This window comes from Girardinichthys multiradiatus, chromosome 23 (genome assembly GCF_021462225.1).
Source record: "Girardinichthys multiradiatus isolate DD_20200921_A chromosome 23, DD_fGirMul_XY1, whole genome shotgun sequence".
Lineage (NCBI taxonomy): Eukaryota > Metazoa > Chordata > Actinopteri > Cyprinodontiformes > Goodeidae > Girardinichthys > Girardinichthys multiradiatus.
Window position 1 is genome coordinate 30,996,294 of NC_061815.1, and position 16,472 is coordinate 31,012,765.

Here is a 16,472-nt window from a genome sequence, read left to right on the forward strand (position 1 = left end):
ATGAGCATATAATACAAAAAATATATAAAATCCTATCAAATAGTTGCTCCTTTTGATTCTTTTAAATATAGTCATGACAATACATATAAGATGTTCAAATTGGTTGTTTATCCCAAATGAATCAGCCGAAGAGAAGGAGAGGACGTCTTTCAAAGGGGAGGGAGTGTTTTTGCTGCCTTGCTGAGGCTGCCAGAGCAACAGTTTCCCTCAGCAGTCTAGGTTTGTTGTGTGCGGATATAAAAAAAACATGAGTAGTCTAGAATACTGTTCGATATGTAGACTGCACTAAGGCAAGGCAAGTTTATTCATATAGCACATTTCAGTAGCAAGACAAATCAAAGTGCTGTACATGAAAAAAAGAGAAAGAGACATAATAGGAAAAGTACATTACAGTGTCATAAAGGTAATTAAATAATTAAAGAGAATAAAATTAATAATTAAAATTATAAGATGATACTAAAAAAGATTAAAAAAAATAAAAATTAATGATAAAATGATTAAGAAAATGAAAGGAAAGTTGGATATGAAAACTTAACTAATAATGTTTAGATGGCACAGTCAAAGGCCACTTGTTTCAGCGCTTTTACAGTTTTCTGGGAGTTTATTCCAGATTAGTGGAACATAAGAACTAAAAGCTGCTTCTCCATGTTTGGTTCTGGTTCTGGGTATGCAGAGTAGATTTGAGCCAGAAGACCTGAGAGGTCTGGGTGGTTGATACACTGACAACAAGTCTGTAATATATTTTGGTGCTAAGCCATTCAGTGATTTATAGACTAACAGAAGTATTTTAAACTCTATTCTCTGAGCTACAGGGAGCCAGTATCTGGACTTTAGAACCGGGGTGATGTGCTCCACTTTCTTAGTTCTAGTGAGGACGCGGGCAGCAGCGTTCTGGATCAACTGCAGGTGTCTGATCGACTTTTTTGGCAGACCTGTGAAGACACCGTTGCAGTAATCAATTCTACTAAAGATGAACGCATGAATTAGTTTTTCAAGGTCCTGCTGAGACATTAGTCCTTTAATCCTGGAGATGTTCTTTAGGTGATAGAAGGCCGACCTTGTTACTACCTTTATGTGCCTCTGAAGGTTCAGGTCTGAGTCCATCACTACACCCAGGTTTCAAGCCTGACTGGTGGTTTCTAGCTGTATTAACTGAAGGCCGACCCAGTTTTCCAGGTGCTCTAATAAAATGGAGTCATCAACAGTGTTGAATGCTGCACTAAGGTCCAATAATACCAGCACTTTGGTTCTTCCACAGTCTGCATTTATACGGATGTCATTGAACACCTTGACAAGAGCAGTCTCTGTACTGTGGTGAGCAGGAAGCCTGACTAGAAGACATCGAAGCGGTTGGTCGTTGTTAGGAAGTTGTTTAACTGCTGAATCAAAGCTTTTTCAATAATCTTACTGATGAAGGGAAGGTTTGATATAGGCCTGTAGTTCTGTAGTAGCAGCTTGTCCAAGTTGCTCTTTTTCAATAAGAGGTTTGATAATTGCTGTTTTCAGGGCCTGGGGGAAAACACCTGACAAAAGGGACGTGTTTATTATTTGAGTTAAATCAGATGTTATTACAGACAAAACTTTCTTAAGGAAAGCTGTGGGTAAAAGATTGAGACAGCAGGAAGAAGATCTTAGTTGCTGTATGATTTCTTCTAAGTTTTTGTAGTTTATTTGGTGAAATTGGAACATTTTGTCAAAATCAGTTCTAGTTGGAGACAACATTGGTACTGGAGTTGATGTGGATGTGCTGACTGCCTCTCTGATCTTTTGGGTTTTTTCAGTGAAGAAGTTAGTAAATTAATTGCAGGCCCTGGTAGAGTGGAGATCAGATGCTACAGTTACAGGAGGGTTTGTTAACCTGTCGACCGTGGCAAATAATGCACGAGCATTATTAATGTTTTTGCTGATGATCTCAGAAAAGAAAGATTCCCTTGCATTTTTTAGTTGTAGGTTATATCCGTATAGTCTCTCTTTATAGATAATATAGTGAACCTGGAGTCCAGTCTTTCGCCACCTGTGTTCAGCTTTTCGACGCTCCTTTTTTTCACTTCTGACTGGTGGAGCACTTCTCCACAGAGACATTTTCTTCCCAGAAACGACTTTCACTTTAATTGGAGTAATTGAATCAATGATGTCTGAGATTTTAGAATGAAAGTTTTCTACCAGCTCATCTACTGTGTTACAGGGCAAAGTGGAGGTAGAGGAGTAAATCTGATTAAAGGTTTCAGCAGCACCGTCCTTAAAGAAGCGTTTTCTTATCATGTCTCTTTGGCAAACTGAGTCATTGCAGAAGATGCTTTCAAAAATAACAGAAAAGTGGTCAGATAGAGCAACATCAGTTACAGACACCTTGGAAATGTTTAGACCCTTAGTGATGATCAAGTCCAAAATATGTCCCTGTTTGTGCGTTTGCTGTTTAACATGTTGAGTCAAACCAACATTTCTAAGAGTGTCACATAGATCTATTGTACTTCTGTCTTCAGGATTGTCCATGTGAATGTTGAAGTCTCCCACAATAATTAAACAGTCATAATCAACACAAATCACAGATAAAAGCTCATTAAAATCACTGATAAAGTTTGTTTTGGACTTAGGAGGCCTGTAAACATTCAAGAACAGGGTTCGGACCGGGCTCTTTACCCGGAGAGCCAAATATTCAAGAGTCAAATTTTCCCAGAAATACTTTTTTACACTCTAATAAATCTTTAAACAAAGTGGCCACCCCTCCACCTTTTCTTTGCTGTCTGCTCTCACAAAGAAAATTGTAATTCGGAGGCGTCGACTCTATCAGAATGGGAGCTTCAATAAATTAATGTAACCATGTTTCTGTTAAAAACATAACATCAAGATCGTGGTCAGTAATGAAGTCATTGATTAAAAATGATTTTCCTGACAGAGATCTAATGTTCAGTAAAGCCAGTTTATATGACTTAGTTGTTGATATTAACTCTGTGTCTGGTTGTACCTGACAGTTTATGGCTTTTAAGTTAGATTGCCTGACATTCTTGTTTCTGGTGCATCAAATGATTAGTCCAAATACTGCTGCATCTGGTATAACATCTGGCCTAAGAGCCAGCTGATGGTTTATTTAAATGGGTTGTGGACCCTGTGGCTTTCAGCTGTGTGATAGTGAGACAGACTTACTGTCAGCCCAGATACAGGTCATTTAAAATAGTGACTCACAATAACAATGAATGCTGGTTTCACCCCTTTGGCATTAATTTTGAACCTGAAAAAACAGCCGTCTTCTGTGGGACGTTTCAGAATCAGAATCAGCTTTATTGCCAAGTTCGTACATACAAACAAGGAATTTGCCTCCGGTACACTTTGCTCTTTTGTTCTGTTTTTGCATTACAGAATATACAAATTTACAATTTACAATGTACACATATCTAACAGAAAAGGTGCATATGCTGTTGTTCTGTACTCTATTGAATGTTCATCAGAGAAACAGCCTGGGGGAAGAAAATGTCTCTGTGGCGGCTGGTTTTAGTAAACAGTGCTCTGTAGCGGTGGCCTGAAGGTAAAGCTCTAAACAGTTTATGTGCAGGGTGTGTGGGGTCTGCAGAGATTTTAGCAGCTCTTTTCCTGACCCTAGACCTGTATAAGTCCTGGATGGAGGGAAGGTCAACCCTGATTATTCTCTCTACAGTCCTGATTATTCATTGCAGTCTGGACCTGTCCTGTTTTGTGGATGAGCCAAACCACACTGAGATGGATGGAGACAGGACAGACTGAATGATGGCAGTGGAGAAGATGACCAGCAGCTCCTGTGGAAGGTTGAACTTCTTGAGTTGCCTCAGGAAGTACAGTCTCTGCTGGGCCTTCTTTCGAACAGTGTCTATGTGTGAAGACCATCTCAGGTCCTCAGAGATGGTGGTTCCTAAGAACCTGAAGTGGTCCACGGCCGACACAGTGTTGTTGAGGATGGTGAGGGGGGTGTATGGGGTTGGTGTTCTCCGAAAGTCCACCACCATTTCCACAGTCTTGAGTGGGTGAGTTCCAGGTAGTTCTGACCGCACCAGTGTACCAGTCGATCCACCTGCTGTCTGTATGCAGACTCATCACCGTCCTGGATCAGTCCAATGACAGTGGTGTCATCTGCAAACTTAAGAAGTTTCACGGACGAGTCCGATGAGGTGCAGTCATTTGTGTACAGAGAAAAGAGGAGTGGGAATAGAACACACCCCTGGGGGGCACCAGTACTTATTGATCTGGATCGGGAGAAGATGCTCCCCAGTCTCACCTGCTGCTGTCGGTCTGTCAGGAAGCTGTTGATCCACTGACAGGTGGAGGCTGGGACGTTGAGCTGTGTGAGCTTTTGGTGGAGGATGTCTGGTATGATAGTGTTGAAGGCCGAGCTGAAGTCTACAAACAGGATCCTGGCGTACGTCCCTGGGTGGTCGAGGTGTTGCAGGATGTAGTGTAGACCTAAGTTAACAGCGTCATCTGCCGACCTGTTTCATACTCACTTCCAGAGCTCTTGATCTAACGTAATTTTCCATAGTCTCAACTGTGATGAAATGTGGTTATCTGATAGTAATAAATGAGGTCTAGTAGCCAGAGGTCTCTCATAATTATCTTGGTTTGATCAGAGGTCATAATCTGTCATATTTCCAGATGTCATCTGGCTCAAGGGGGATCAGAACCACACTTATCAAAAATGGGTTGTACTATAAAGATTTTAAAAAGAAAAAGAAATGAAATTATATTTAGGATTTGAGCTTTTTTATGATTATTTATCTCCATAATACATAATATTTGCACTTTGAATCTAACCACAAAATAGGAAAAAACCGGCCATTAAAAATCATTTCCTTTTTATTTCCCCACTGGTCTACAGAAAACTCAAGAGATTCAGACAGATTCACTATAAGTTATGTTGTTTGTTCCTCAGAGCGGAACAGATGACGCATTTCTGAGACAATGTGTCGAAGCATATCTTCACAACAAGGAAAGCTGGTGCGGATCTGTAGTTGAATCACTGAAGCTGCAGGATTACTAAATCTGTAGTTAAAGTTAGTGATTGCTGTAAACACAACATCCTGTCTTGTTGTGTTTACCTTAAGACGGAAATTGGGAGTCACAGGGATGGTCGTCCAGCATGACCTCCAGCATTCAGCTGGCTCAGGAGTGCCTAAAGGACCCCCCAGAGGCGTCAGAAGAGCCGCCTGCCCCACTGGAGGGACTTGAGATGTTTGCACAGACTATTGAGACAGGTGAGCAGATCATTTGGGTGAATACAATTAACAAAAACCTTACATCCATCCGAAGCATTTAAACTTATGTTCAGCCACTTATGAGCTCTCTGAGGTCAACAATTTTTCACTGGTTAGCTTTGCTTTCTTTGTCGTATAAAACAAACGGTGCTTGTTGGTTAGTCTGTTGAAAGAAATGATTATCTCCAGATTCACATTTGATGCATGCAAACAGATTTATCACATCTAAAAGTAAAAACGTTTGCCTAAAACATTTAAGCTGAGGTTCTTTAAATATCTGTTCTATGTTTTAACGGTTAAATCATCTGTGTTTGCAGTTCTCCGTCGCATCAAAGTCACTTTTATAGACACCATCGTCCGCATTGAGCACCATCCTCTGGACCTGAAAACAGGTGTTGCCTTAGAAGTGCACATTCAACGGTAAGCTGGTGCTTTCTGTTTAACTTTTTCTGTAAAAATATGAAATATAAAGACAATAAAGTGCTTTTTACTTTTTTTTAAGTTAGATGCTGCAAATCATACGGCTTCGCTACATGTAATGTGAATAATCAATATAAACCAAAATATTTGTGACATTATAGGTTGTATCTTGGTTTTCTTGGTAAAATTCCAATTTTTTCTGTAATGGCATCAATCTGACCCTCTGCATTTTTCTGACCAGAGCCAAATATGTAAGTATACACCAACATCAACTCAAATCTGATTTCTTTTACCTGAAATACCTTTTTTTTTTTTTTAACAGTACACTGAAAATGTACTCAAACCTTTGAGTACAAATGGATCTCTTACAGTAGCACAAATACAATCTGTAGTCTTTATTTAGGGACTGGATTTAAAGCTTCACAATACTTCTTCTTATTGCTCACGAAGGCCATTAAAGCTAATAACGTCTAAATCAGCTCCTGCATTGCTGCCAGTGATGAAAGGAAGCACAAATTGAGACCTGAAACTGGATTTCAACTTCCCAGCTTGTCAGAAGATCTAAAGAAGAGGCCTTTGCTCTACTATAAACATATATGTTTTTCACCAAAGACCTCTAGGTTGAAGCTCATTGTAAACTGGGTCAGTACTGACAAGTTTTGCACTATACGTGTCTGTGACAAGGACATAACCAGGACTTTGTGAGGAGAGAGGAGGGTCATTTTAAGTGCAGGGGTTGGTCCTTTTGTGTTAATTTAAAGAGTGATCCCAAAGTTTTTATGTTTATTCTGGTTCTGCAAAGTCACAGGAAAGATGATCTTGTGTTCATCAGAATCTGGCGTACGTCCCTGGACGGTCGAGGTGTTGCAGGATGAAGTGTAGACTTAAGTTAACAGCATCATCTGCCGACCTGTTTGCTCGGTAAGCAAACTGCAGGGGGTCCAGCAGGGGGCCTGTGATGTCTTTCAGGTGCTTCAACACCAGCCGCTCAAAGGACTTCATGACCACAGACGTCAGGGCTACAGGCCTGTAGTCATTTAATCCTACGATGGTGGGTTTCTTGGGCACCGGGATGATGGTGGATCGTTTGAGGCAGGAGGGGACCTCACATTTCTCCAGTGATTTGTTGAAGATCCTTGTGAGGATCGGAGCGAGTTGATTTGTGCAGGCTTTCAGGCATGATGGGAAGACGTTATCAGGTCCTTCAGCTTTCTTTGTTTTCATGCGCTGAAAGAGCCTGTTTACATTTTCCTCGGAGATCTTTAGTGCAGGCAGAGGATCTGATGGTGGATCGGTTGGTTGCTTTATAGGAGGAATTTGTTCCTGAATGGGATGTAGAGGGGATGATTTGAGGTGTGAATGGCTTCTTGTCATGTCTGCAGTAGAAGCCATTCAGACGGTTGGCCAGGAGACGACTCTGTTCAGGATGAGTGGAGGAGCTCCTATAGGCAGTCAGGTTTCTCAGACCGGTCCATACAGCTGAAGTATCACCAGTAGAAAGGCTGTTCTTAAGCTTCTCACTATAGCTTCTCTTAGCTGCTTTGATCTCTTTTGTTAGTCTGATTGTTAAGTCGAAAAACCAACATAATCTGTTACAACAGGTTTACTAGAAATACGCTCAGACTAATGTAGCCAAACCTTTGCTTCTATGACACACGTGTTCGCTGCCTCTGCTGAACTCTTCCTGTGTTTTTCTGGCGTGTTGACAGAGCTGCTCAAATGAGCTGTGTCCGTCTGCGGTCAGTGACTTTCCCGTCGTGTTTTCAGCAGCACAACAGATTGTAGTTCAGTTCAGTATGGGTGAAACAGTAGTTTGATCATCAGAAGCAGAACTCTGCGCCCCAGATCCAGACATAAATGGAGTTTAATCTGGGCTCAGATTGGTTGTTAGAGTTCAGTTGGATATTTTTCACCGTGCATCTTTTAGCGCCTTTACAGTAATACATTTTAATGTGTGCTTTCTAGTAATAACACAGCAGGACCCAAGAACACCTGGCTGAAGATGCGGTACCTGGTACATCCTGGTCCTTTTTAAATAATAAAGCAACTAAATATAACACAAAAATGGCCCCTCATTTCACTTTATTTGATTTTTTTCTAACTATCCCATGTTTAAGGTGTGTATTATCAAATTGGTTTTCAAGGAAAAGCAAAATATCAGAGTTTTCTAGAAATGTTTTATAGTTAAATGTTTTATTTGCAGTTGCAGTTTAAAAAGGGAGAAAGAATCGGTGCCTTTCTCAATGAAATGAAGTTATATTAAGAGGTACTTTTAAACAGCTACAAAAATCTAAACCTGTGTGATATCTTTCAGCCTAAGGATAACTTAATATGCATTAATTAGTCGGCCAGAGATCAGAACTGGCTGATTTTCCATCTGGTCGGAGCTCAGCAGGTCAGATCCTCAAAAATCCAATTTTTTTTTTCTTTTTCTTTTCAGGTCATTACTGTAAATACTTTAAAACTAAGAACTCCCAACATATTCAATCTATGAATGCATACAGAGTTGTGTATGTTAGTATTTTCTACTCTGAAATCCTTGATATAATTGTTTCCTGCCTGTAAACGTTCAGTTTGTGTTTAGTTACCGTAGGTTTCTTTATTCGTGACCTTTTAGGAGAAATCTCTCTGAATGGACCTAAACTCAGCCATGGCCTTGGGCTTTGAACTGGTTAAAAGTGAAAGCCAGCAGGTGCTGATCCGAATCTGTTGTGTCAAATCAGTTCATCAATGAGTTTACTGGCTCAGAGCGAGCCAGTTTGACTGCCTTCACTTCAGATCCTTCAGAAGAACAATGGCCTTTTCTATCAGCTAGATAGCGCAATGTCTTGGCTATAATGTGTGTGTGTGTGTGTGTGTGTGTGTGTGTGTGTTCCCAGCCTGGAGTACTTTGATGAAGCCGTGAAAGATCCATCCAGCCAGACTGCCGTGCCTGTCAACATCCACCAGCCGCCCGCCTTTCTGCACAAGATCCTCCAGCTGAGTGACGTTCAGCTGTTGTACGACATCATCGGCGTTGTACAGGTGAAGGACACCACTTTGTAAACTACATGATCTGTTGCTTTTTTTTTTAAGAAAACCTACATTCCCAACATTATGCAGTCCGACCTTTAGTAACCTCTTTCACACCTCCTGAACCAAGGTTTTGGGAGAGATCCTGCAGGACTTTTCTCTGTTTTGCTCTCGTTTGATCCTTTTACAGTGTGCTGATGTCTTGCCCAAGCTAAAATCTGGCCTAAGATGCCTGATCCTTACTGGATTTTGTGTGGCTGTGGCTCTCAGCATCACTGTTAAAAGTACAGTATTACTGAATGAAGCTGTTAGGAATATCAACGTTAAAGATGTCTCAATGATGGCACTTTGTTAGACTGATACAGCCGGTACATCTTAGTCTTTTCTGCCAGTAAAAGCTTTTACGTTCCGTTTAATAATCAGGGTTAGAGAAATATTACTAATAATAATAATAATAATATTTCAAACATAGTATAGTTATACTTTATATGAGAGATGTAAAATTCTAAAATATGGTTAAAATGATTAAAGTTTGCCTTAATTTCTCAGGGTCCTCCCAGGGAGTTGCATCTAAATTTAGCCACAGCCAGTGGAGGAGAGGAAGAAGATGTGGAAGAAGAGGCCAAACCCTTGAAATCCACTCCCAGCCCCCCATCTCGGCCCCTGCTGATAGGGCGCTGCTCTGGTTATATTGAAACCACGGTGAAGATCAAACAGAATGACATGCTGCCTGGACCAAAGGTGTGCATTTCCTTTTATAAAACTGATCCGCTCTGGAAAATGGCTGTTCTCTCATATTGATGCCTCTGTCTCCCTCCTCTTCTCTGCTCATCAGTTGGAGCTGGACGGGAAGGTGGGATGTGTCCACCTGCTGCTGTCTCCGGATCAAATAACCCATCTATCAGACCTTCTGGCAGCCTTGTGCATAGATATTGGTACAGTTTAAAATCTGCTTTTCTGATTCTTAAAGAATAGTTTGGATCTTCAATTCTACCTCCTGATCATCATGATTTTATGTGATAGACCAACACAAAGTGACACATAATGGTGAAGTGGAATTAAAAGGATACATAGTTTTCAAAGATTTTACAAGTAGACATCTAGAAAGTATGGCTTGTATTTGTATTAGACCACTTTTCTTCCCAATTACAGCTTCCGGTGTTTTGGGGTATTTCTTTACCAGCTTAGCACATCTAGAGACTACATGTTATTAACTATTCTTTGCAAAATAGTTAGGGTTCAGTCAGATTGGGTGGGGAGCATCTGTTTACATCAATTTTCAAGTCTTGCCACAGATTTTCAATTGGATTTAGGTCCATACTTTGACTGGAGCAGTCTAACATATGAATAAGCTTTGATCTGATCCATTCCATTGTGGTTCTGGCTGGTTCTGGTGTTTATCCCTGCTGAAGAAGGCTCTTACTGACGCTTTTTAGTTGCAAATCAATTTATTTCTGTTTGTATGCCACCGATTCTGTGCTTTTATAGCACTTTGTGCCTCATCTAGAAAATGCATTATTATAACATCATTAAAAGTATCCCCACAGCATGATGTTTCCACTACCTTGCATCTCTGTATGGATAGTCTGTTCAGGATGATCTGCAATGCTCGTCTTTCTCCTTTCATAGCGTTTTGCATGTAGGCTTGGGTCTCATTTCCTACATGGCCTGTGACAAACATGATTTCTTATAGCTTTCTTTTGACGATGGCTCTCTTATTGTCTCCCGTCCATGAAAAGTTGTGGCAAAACCTTTAAGGAGCACACGACTAAATGCTTACCTGTCAGCAGATTCTCCCACCCGAGCTCCTAATCCCTGCAGCTCATCCAGAGCTACCATGTGCCTCTTGGCAGCTTCTCTAATTAATGCACTCTTTGCCTGGCCTGTCAGTTTAGGTGGACGGCCACAAGTTTGTAAGTTTGTTGTTGCGGCGTTCTGTCTACCTTCAGATGATTGATTCATCAGCGCTCTGTGAGATGTTCTGTAACCTAACCTGACCTAAACTTTAGCCTTGACCTGCTTGCTGTGTTCCTTGGCGTTCAAACCTTCGAGGGCTTTATAAAAAAAACTTTGTTGATGCTGAGACTAAATCACATGCAGGTCGACTCTGGTTACTAATTGGATGACTTCTGAAGGTCATTCATCTCTGGATTTTATTTAGGGGTATTAGAGTGCAGAGGACTGAATATACATGCACGTCTCGCTTCTCAGATTATTTGTAAAAATAATCATCCTTCCACTTTAGTTGTGTTCTCTTTTACATCAGATTTTCTCATAAAATCCCAATAAAATACATTACATTTTGTGGCTGGAACGAGACAAATGTAGAACGTTCGAGGGAAATTAATACTTTGGGAATCTTAGTAAAAACCGCACTCCTTCATATTTACTAATACATCAACAATGAGCAACATCTGAAAACTCCCTGACCTGATCCATTCTTCTTTGCTTTAATGCTGCTCATCCAAACTATAGTCAGGTCACATATATTGTGAAACTGTAATATTTCTGTATATAAACTGGGTCTGTTGTTTCTTTTACTAATATTGATTTTTGTTTTATTTTCTCTTACTCTCAGAGCCAGAGCAGACGTTTGGTGGAGTCAACAGTCGCCCGTTAGGCTCAGAAGACCTGCGGTTGATTGAGGAGGACCTCAGTAAGCAGCTGGGATCCAGTCCCAAAGATCGGGAGTGGGAAAATGAGCCTGACCTGGAGACCTACATCACCAGTCTGGAGAACGGAGGTAGAAAGCTCAGCAGTGGACCTGTGCTGCTCAGAAAGACCTGTAGTTTAAAACCCATGTCATTACAAAGTCAGGGCACACACCAGTGTGTAATTTCTGAGTTTGTGTTTGTACAGAAATGTTTTACTCCATGGGCCCTGCGGGGATGAGCAGCAGTGTTGCATCTACTCGCTCTGGCAGCGAGCTGTCAGACAGTGACATGGAGTCCTCCACACACAGTCTGACCGGCCTGACACACCCAGCAGCTCTGTCAGCTCAGGTACAGCCTCTGTTTGTTTACATGGGTGTTTTCACAGTTTAAGCATTAACAGAAGGCCAGAAATAAGCCATTAATATCTAAGATAAAAACTCATTCAAGAGGTAAAATGTCTCATAAATCCATTATTTCTTACCTTTTATTTTCTGGAGCTATTTTTGAGGTATAGTAGCATATTATACAAAATTGTACTTTATTTATTTTTTTGCTGTAATGTTTCATGCCAGGGCTTGATACATTGTCCTAGAAGATATCCTGTATGCTTATCCAGTTTATCACATGCCAGCAGGATCAGAGGTAAAGTGAGCTATCTGAGTAGCAACGTGAGTACCTTTTATTGTCATGGTAGAGAAGTCTAGATTAAATACAAAACTAAAGGGAAGTACTTACTGCACGTGTTTTTTTCTGTAATAATTCCAAAAGTCAGTTTATGGTGTTTTCTGCGGTCCTGAACTGTCATTGTCGCCTGTGCAGGGCGCTCGCACAGCGGCCAGGCGGAGCAGCTGAAGCCTGAGGCCTTGCTGCGCCTGACCCTCGGTGGGCTCACTCTAACCATGCTGCAGGAGGACCCACCCTCTGATGGACCCTCATCATTAGCTCAGGTGTCTCAGGTGTTCTTCCAAGGGCTGCTGTCCTTCAAGGACAAGATGTTCACCAGTAAAAACTTCAACAATCTGAGAGACGGCTTCGCCACAGCCTGTCCACTCTCCCACTTCAGGTAGAAAAAGGAGCAGACTTTGTTTTTTGAGGTTGGAGTTCATACAAACTTTACAAAGATTGTTTCTCATTGCTATGTGAATACATGTTTTGAGTAAATGGACATTTACTTAATGTGAAGAACATGGGTGAGTAGGTGTGTTTTTGCAGTAATATTATGTTTTCTTATGTCTCACACACTTTCATTAAACTGATGGTCCATGTCCCCCTTTCTCTCATAGGTTGACGGGGGCGGCAGTGCAGGTGACATGTGAGACACGCAGCGGGAGACGCCACTGTCGGGCTGTGACTTCAGACCTTTCTTTCAGCAGACTGGAACTGTTGGAGTGCCTCTGGCAGGATGGGAAACCTCAATACTGTGAGGTACAAAAATATCCTTGGTTTTTTAATCTTTGTTAGTGTGGGATCAGCTTTTCCTCAAAGTTTGCTCAAGTCACGTGTTTAGTTTTGTCATATGGTCATTATTGGTCATGCTGCCTTTAGTAGGCAGTTTTATTGTCAAAGACATTATCAAAGACAAATTACTTCCAGGGTTGCTGTGCAGTCCAGAAAAATATGGAGTTTGTTCTAAGTATTTTCCAGGTATGAATATAGAAAGAAAAGGTGAAATAAGTCTGGAAAGCTGCCTGTATTTCCAGATATTATTTGTCTGGTTGTCTAAATATTGTCCAGCTATTTCATCCATTGATCCCTCTGTTCCTCCATCCATCTGTTTTTACCCTCTGTGGTTTTAGCAAGTTTTGTATTTAAAGTCCAGTATCATAGAAATGTGTTCCGTAAATTCATCGAAAACGTTTTACGTTTAAATCAATGTCTGGAAAACAAGAGACAATAAACTCATATGGTCGTCAAGTTAGCTTATCTCTAATATAATGTCTTTGGTATCTGAAGCGAATAAAACTTTGTTTTAATAATGGATCCATTTTTTTCACTTTGCAGTTACTTCAGTTCCAGAAAGCTGAACTGTTTACAGTCGGAGCTGCAGCCAGACCATGTGCCCAGCTACACTACAGCCTCACTGAAAAACACCTGCGAAAAGTACGAACTACGTTTAAACACAAATAATTGTTTCCAAGATGTTTTATGTGCATCTTTGGGGTCTAACAGATTAATGTAATGTTCTCCTTAAACACATTCAGACATTTTCTGGATTTTATCGAGGCAGATAAGCCTCTGGCACATCCTCGTGCCTTGTTTGAAATGTATTTCTCACGTCTCTAGGACTGGAAAGGTATAGCAGGTGTATCAAGTGTTAAAGTAGAATCTCCACAAGTGACTCTTTTTTTTTTTAATCCACTGCCTCACTTTCTGTCAACTATCACTTGATAATATACTGAGTAGGGTTGTACATTGTTTGAATTAAAAACCATTCTGGTGCCTAACGATTCCCAATCCTGATTCTTTTAAGAAGCATGGTTTATATTAGCTAGCTAATCACGTTAGCTCAAGGTGGTCTATTAATTAGCTTAGCCTTGTTGTCGTTCTTGCTTCAGTAACCTAAATGTTTGCGATTGCACATCTGAAAAGAGATTACGGTGAACAAAGTGGCACATCGTGAAGTCTGGTCAACTGCCTGGCTAATGTTAACTGGATATTTGCATTTTACTGAGGCTCCAATGAGTCATCTAACACACAAAGTGGGCCTTATTTTGTTGAACTTCGTTTGTGCTGGTAGCTAAGACTTAGTGGCCGATGTCAGAACCTTTGGGTTTCTACTATAATATGTTTTTTTCTTGGTGTTTGGAGGGTAAACAGCGTGTGGTGCGACGGGACAGCGTGGTACGGGTAGAGCTGGCGGAGCTGAGCGCTGAGCTGGACCTGGACATCCTCAGCCGCCTGGGGAGCCTCAGCAGAACCTTCAGCCACTGTCAGAGTCAGAACTCTGGACCGGGACCCATACAGGTGGAACTGCCAATACTGTGCTGCCTTTAAAATATAAATGTAATATAAACCAGAAACCCTAAAATATTAAGATCCAGGCCAGAAAACACTAAGAGGACACAGGCATGTTAACGCATGTGCTTATTTTCTTCTGTCAACTGTTGGCAATCAAGACCTCTAAGTATCATAAACTAGACAGTTCACTAAACAGAAGTGAGCCTGTGTGGTTATCCAGAGTCATGAACTTTTATGTCATCACCACATTGAGAAACCAAAACCTTCAAGATTTTTGTCTGAAAACATCATTCTGTCACGTCTCACTGGTCAAACTTGTGCTGACACAAACATTAACAAAAGAGTCTGGTTTCAGAAGGAGTCAGTAGTTCTCCAATCATCCTAATATCAGCCTTGCAGTAGTGGTCTGCTGTGATTACAGGGTTGATTATGACCAAATCTATTCATTAAATCCAATTCAGCTTACTTTCTGTTCTGAAAAGGATGCTAAGAATGATCTCTTTTTTTGTTTTTCTTCTCAGACCCAGAACATTGAGCTTTGCTCCTCCTTCACCCTCCTGTCCCCTAACGCCATACTCAGACTTCGGTTTCCCATCCCAGACCTGCGACCTCTTCCCTTGCGTCGGCCGCCATCTCAGAGGGCAGTGAGGGAGGAGACTTTGGTTCTGGAGCTGACTGAGCTGGAGTTGAAGCACCAGGTGGCCCCGGATCTGCAGAGCGAGCGTTTAACCCCAGGGCAGCCATGGGATCCCTGTCTTAACCAGCTGCTGGAAGCGTCTTTCACAGACATGCATGGTGGGAGCACACACAGCCACAATATGGGTTTTGGTTGTTTTTTTTTGCCATTATTATGCCAGTGTCCCTCTAATATTTGCCAGCAAATGGGTTCTGCTTCATCTCAGAACTGCTTTTGTACAAGGGTCACAAGTACGAATTTAGACATTGGTCCCTTTTTTCGAAGCCTTTAATTTTGTTTAGTAACCCTGTTAAAAATCACATTAAAATGAGTGGAAGATATTCATATTATATTTGCAGGTTCTTGTGGGTGTGCTTGTTTTACATCACAGTAGGCCCTCTAGATTGTGTGTTTAACTAGGTTCAACAAGTTTACATATTTCCATTTTAATTAGATTGATTGCTTGATATATGAAGTAACTATCATGACCCAGTAAATTTCAGTTCAGTTCGGGTTGTATTCAGCTGTGTTTCCTAATTAAAACAAGTACTAACAGTAAAGGTAACAGGATGAAAACCTGGCTGCTAATACACCCGTCACACGATTGGTGTCTTCCTTGTGTTTCAGTGGGCTAAGATTATACACAGCTTTCGGTAAATAGCGCTCCAGCCTTACTACTAGGTATTTGACACCACATCATAGATTTTTTTAACACCAGTGAAGCCAGGCAGCCACACATTTTTAAAACATTTAGCTACATATGTGTCCCAACACTGAAACACCCTTACTACCTCACATCTGCACTACTGCTGAGGAATTTACGCAGGTGCTACTTGAATGTCGCTGGACTGACTTAATTATATTACTTCTTTTAAAGCTGTGGTATGCAGACCCACTGGCTGCAATGAAGAAGATGCACTCACCTCAGCATTCCAGATGCTTGGAGCTGCTCAAACTGACACAAGAGGAACCTATGTTCTGATTAATTTAGCTAGGCACTACGTGCACTCATTCACTGTGAATAGAGCTTCAGACTTTCAGCCCAAGATGCTCAGCTGATCACAATATATGAAGCTTCAAAAATTAATATAGCAAAGGTAAGGTACCCAGTCCTGGCATAGTGCAACACTGAGAATTTCCCCATCTTTACTCTTATTTAGGCCCACATAACATTCATATTTTGCATACATTAGCATACCTGGTAGATAAACAGTGTGCCTGCAACTATAAATCAAGCATACATTCATGTGTGCAGATTGTTATGCTGTTATTATCTCTCAAATGTATAATTTCACCAACAGCAATATTGAAAATAAGCTGTGTTTTAGTGTGAAGCAGAAATCGGTCTTTTAAACCAACAAGTTGGTGTAATTTTATATTTAAGTCATTTTCTTTATCACTTCAGGTTTTCATTTATATTATTTTCAAGGAAAACGGAGATTGATATTTTGGGCATTAAAAAGTCATCTGTAATTTATTTAAATGCTAATTTATTTAAATTGTGTTCAATTACAAATAATTGTTGACATACTT

At 40.8% G+C, this 16,472-nt stretch overlaps 1 protein-coding gene across 1 annotated transcript in view; it reads left to right on the top strand.

The window, feature by feature from the left end:
* The window catches only part of atg2a (autophagy related 2A), a 41,061-nt gene that overhangs the window by 2,470 nt on the left and 22,119 nt on the right, over positions 1–16,472 (top strand). Inside the window, exons 3-15 of the mRNA XM_047354103.1 lie at positions 5,070–5,219; positions 5,537–5,639; positions 8,519–8,663; positions 9,201–9,392; positions 9,487–9,586; positions 11,230–11,394; positions 11,511–11,653; positions 11,878–11,947; positions 12,125–12,368; positions 12,589–12,730; positions 13,307–13,405; positions 14,114–14,269; positions 14,785–15,058. Of these exons, the coding sequence (XP_047210059.1) occupies positions 5,070–5,219; positions 5,537–5,639; positions 8,519–8,663; positions 9,201–9,392; positions 9,487–9,586; positions 11,230–11,394; positions 11,511–11,653; positions 11,878–11,947; positions 12,125–12,368; positions 12,589–12,730; positions 13,307–13,405; positions 14,114–14,269; positions 14,785–15,058 (1,983 nt within the window). The remainder of the gene's footprint in view (positions 1–5,069; positions 5,220–5,536; positions 5,640–8,518; positions 8,664–9,200; positions 9,393–9,486; positions 9,587–11,229; positions 11,395–11,510; positions 11,654–11,877; positions 11,948–12,124; positions 12,369–12,588; positions 12,731–13,306; positions 13,406–14,113; positions 14,270–14,784; positions 15,059–16,472) is intronic.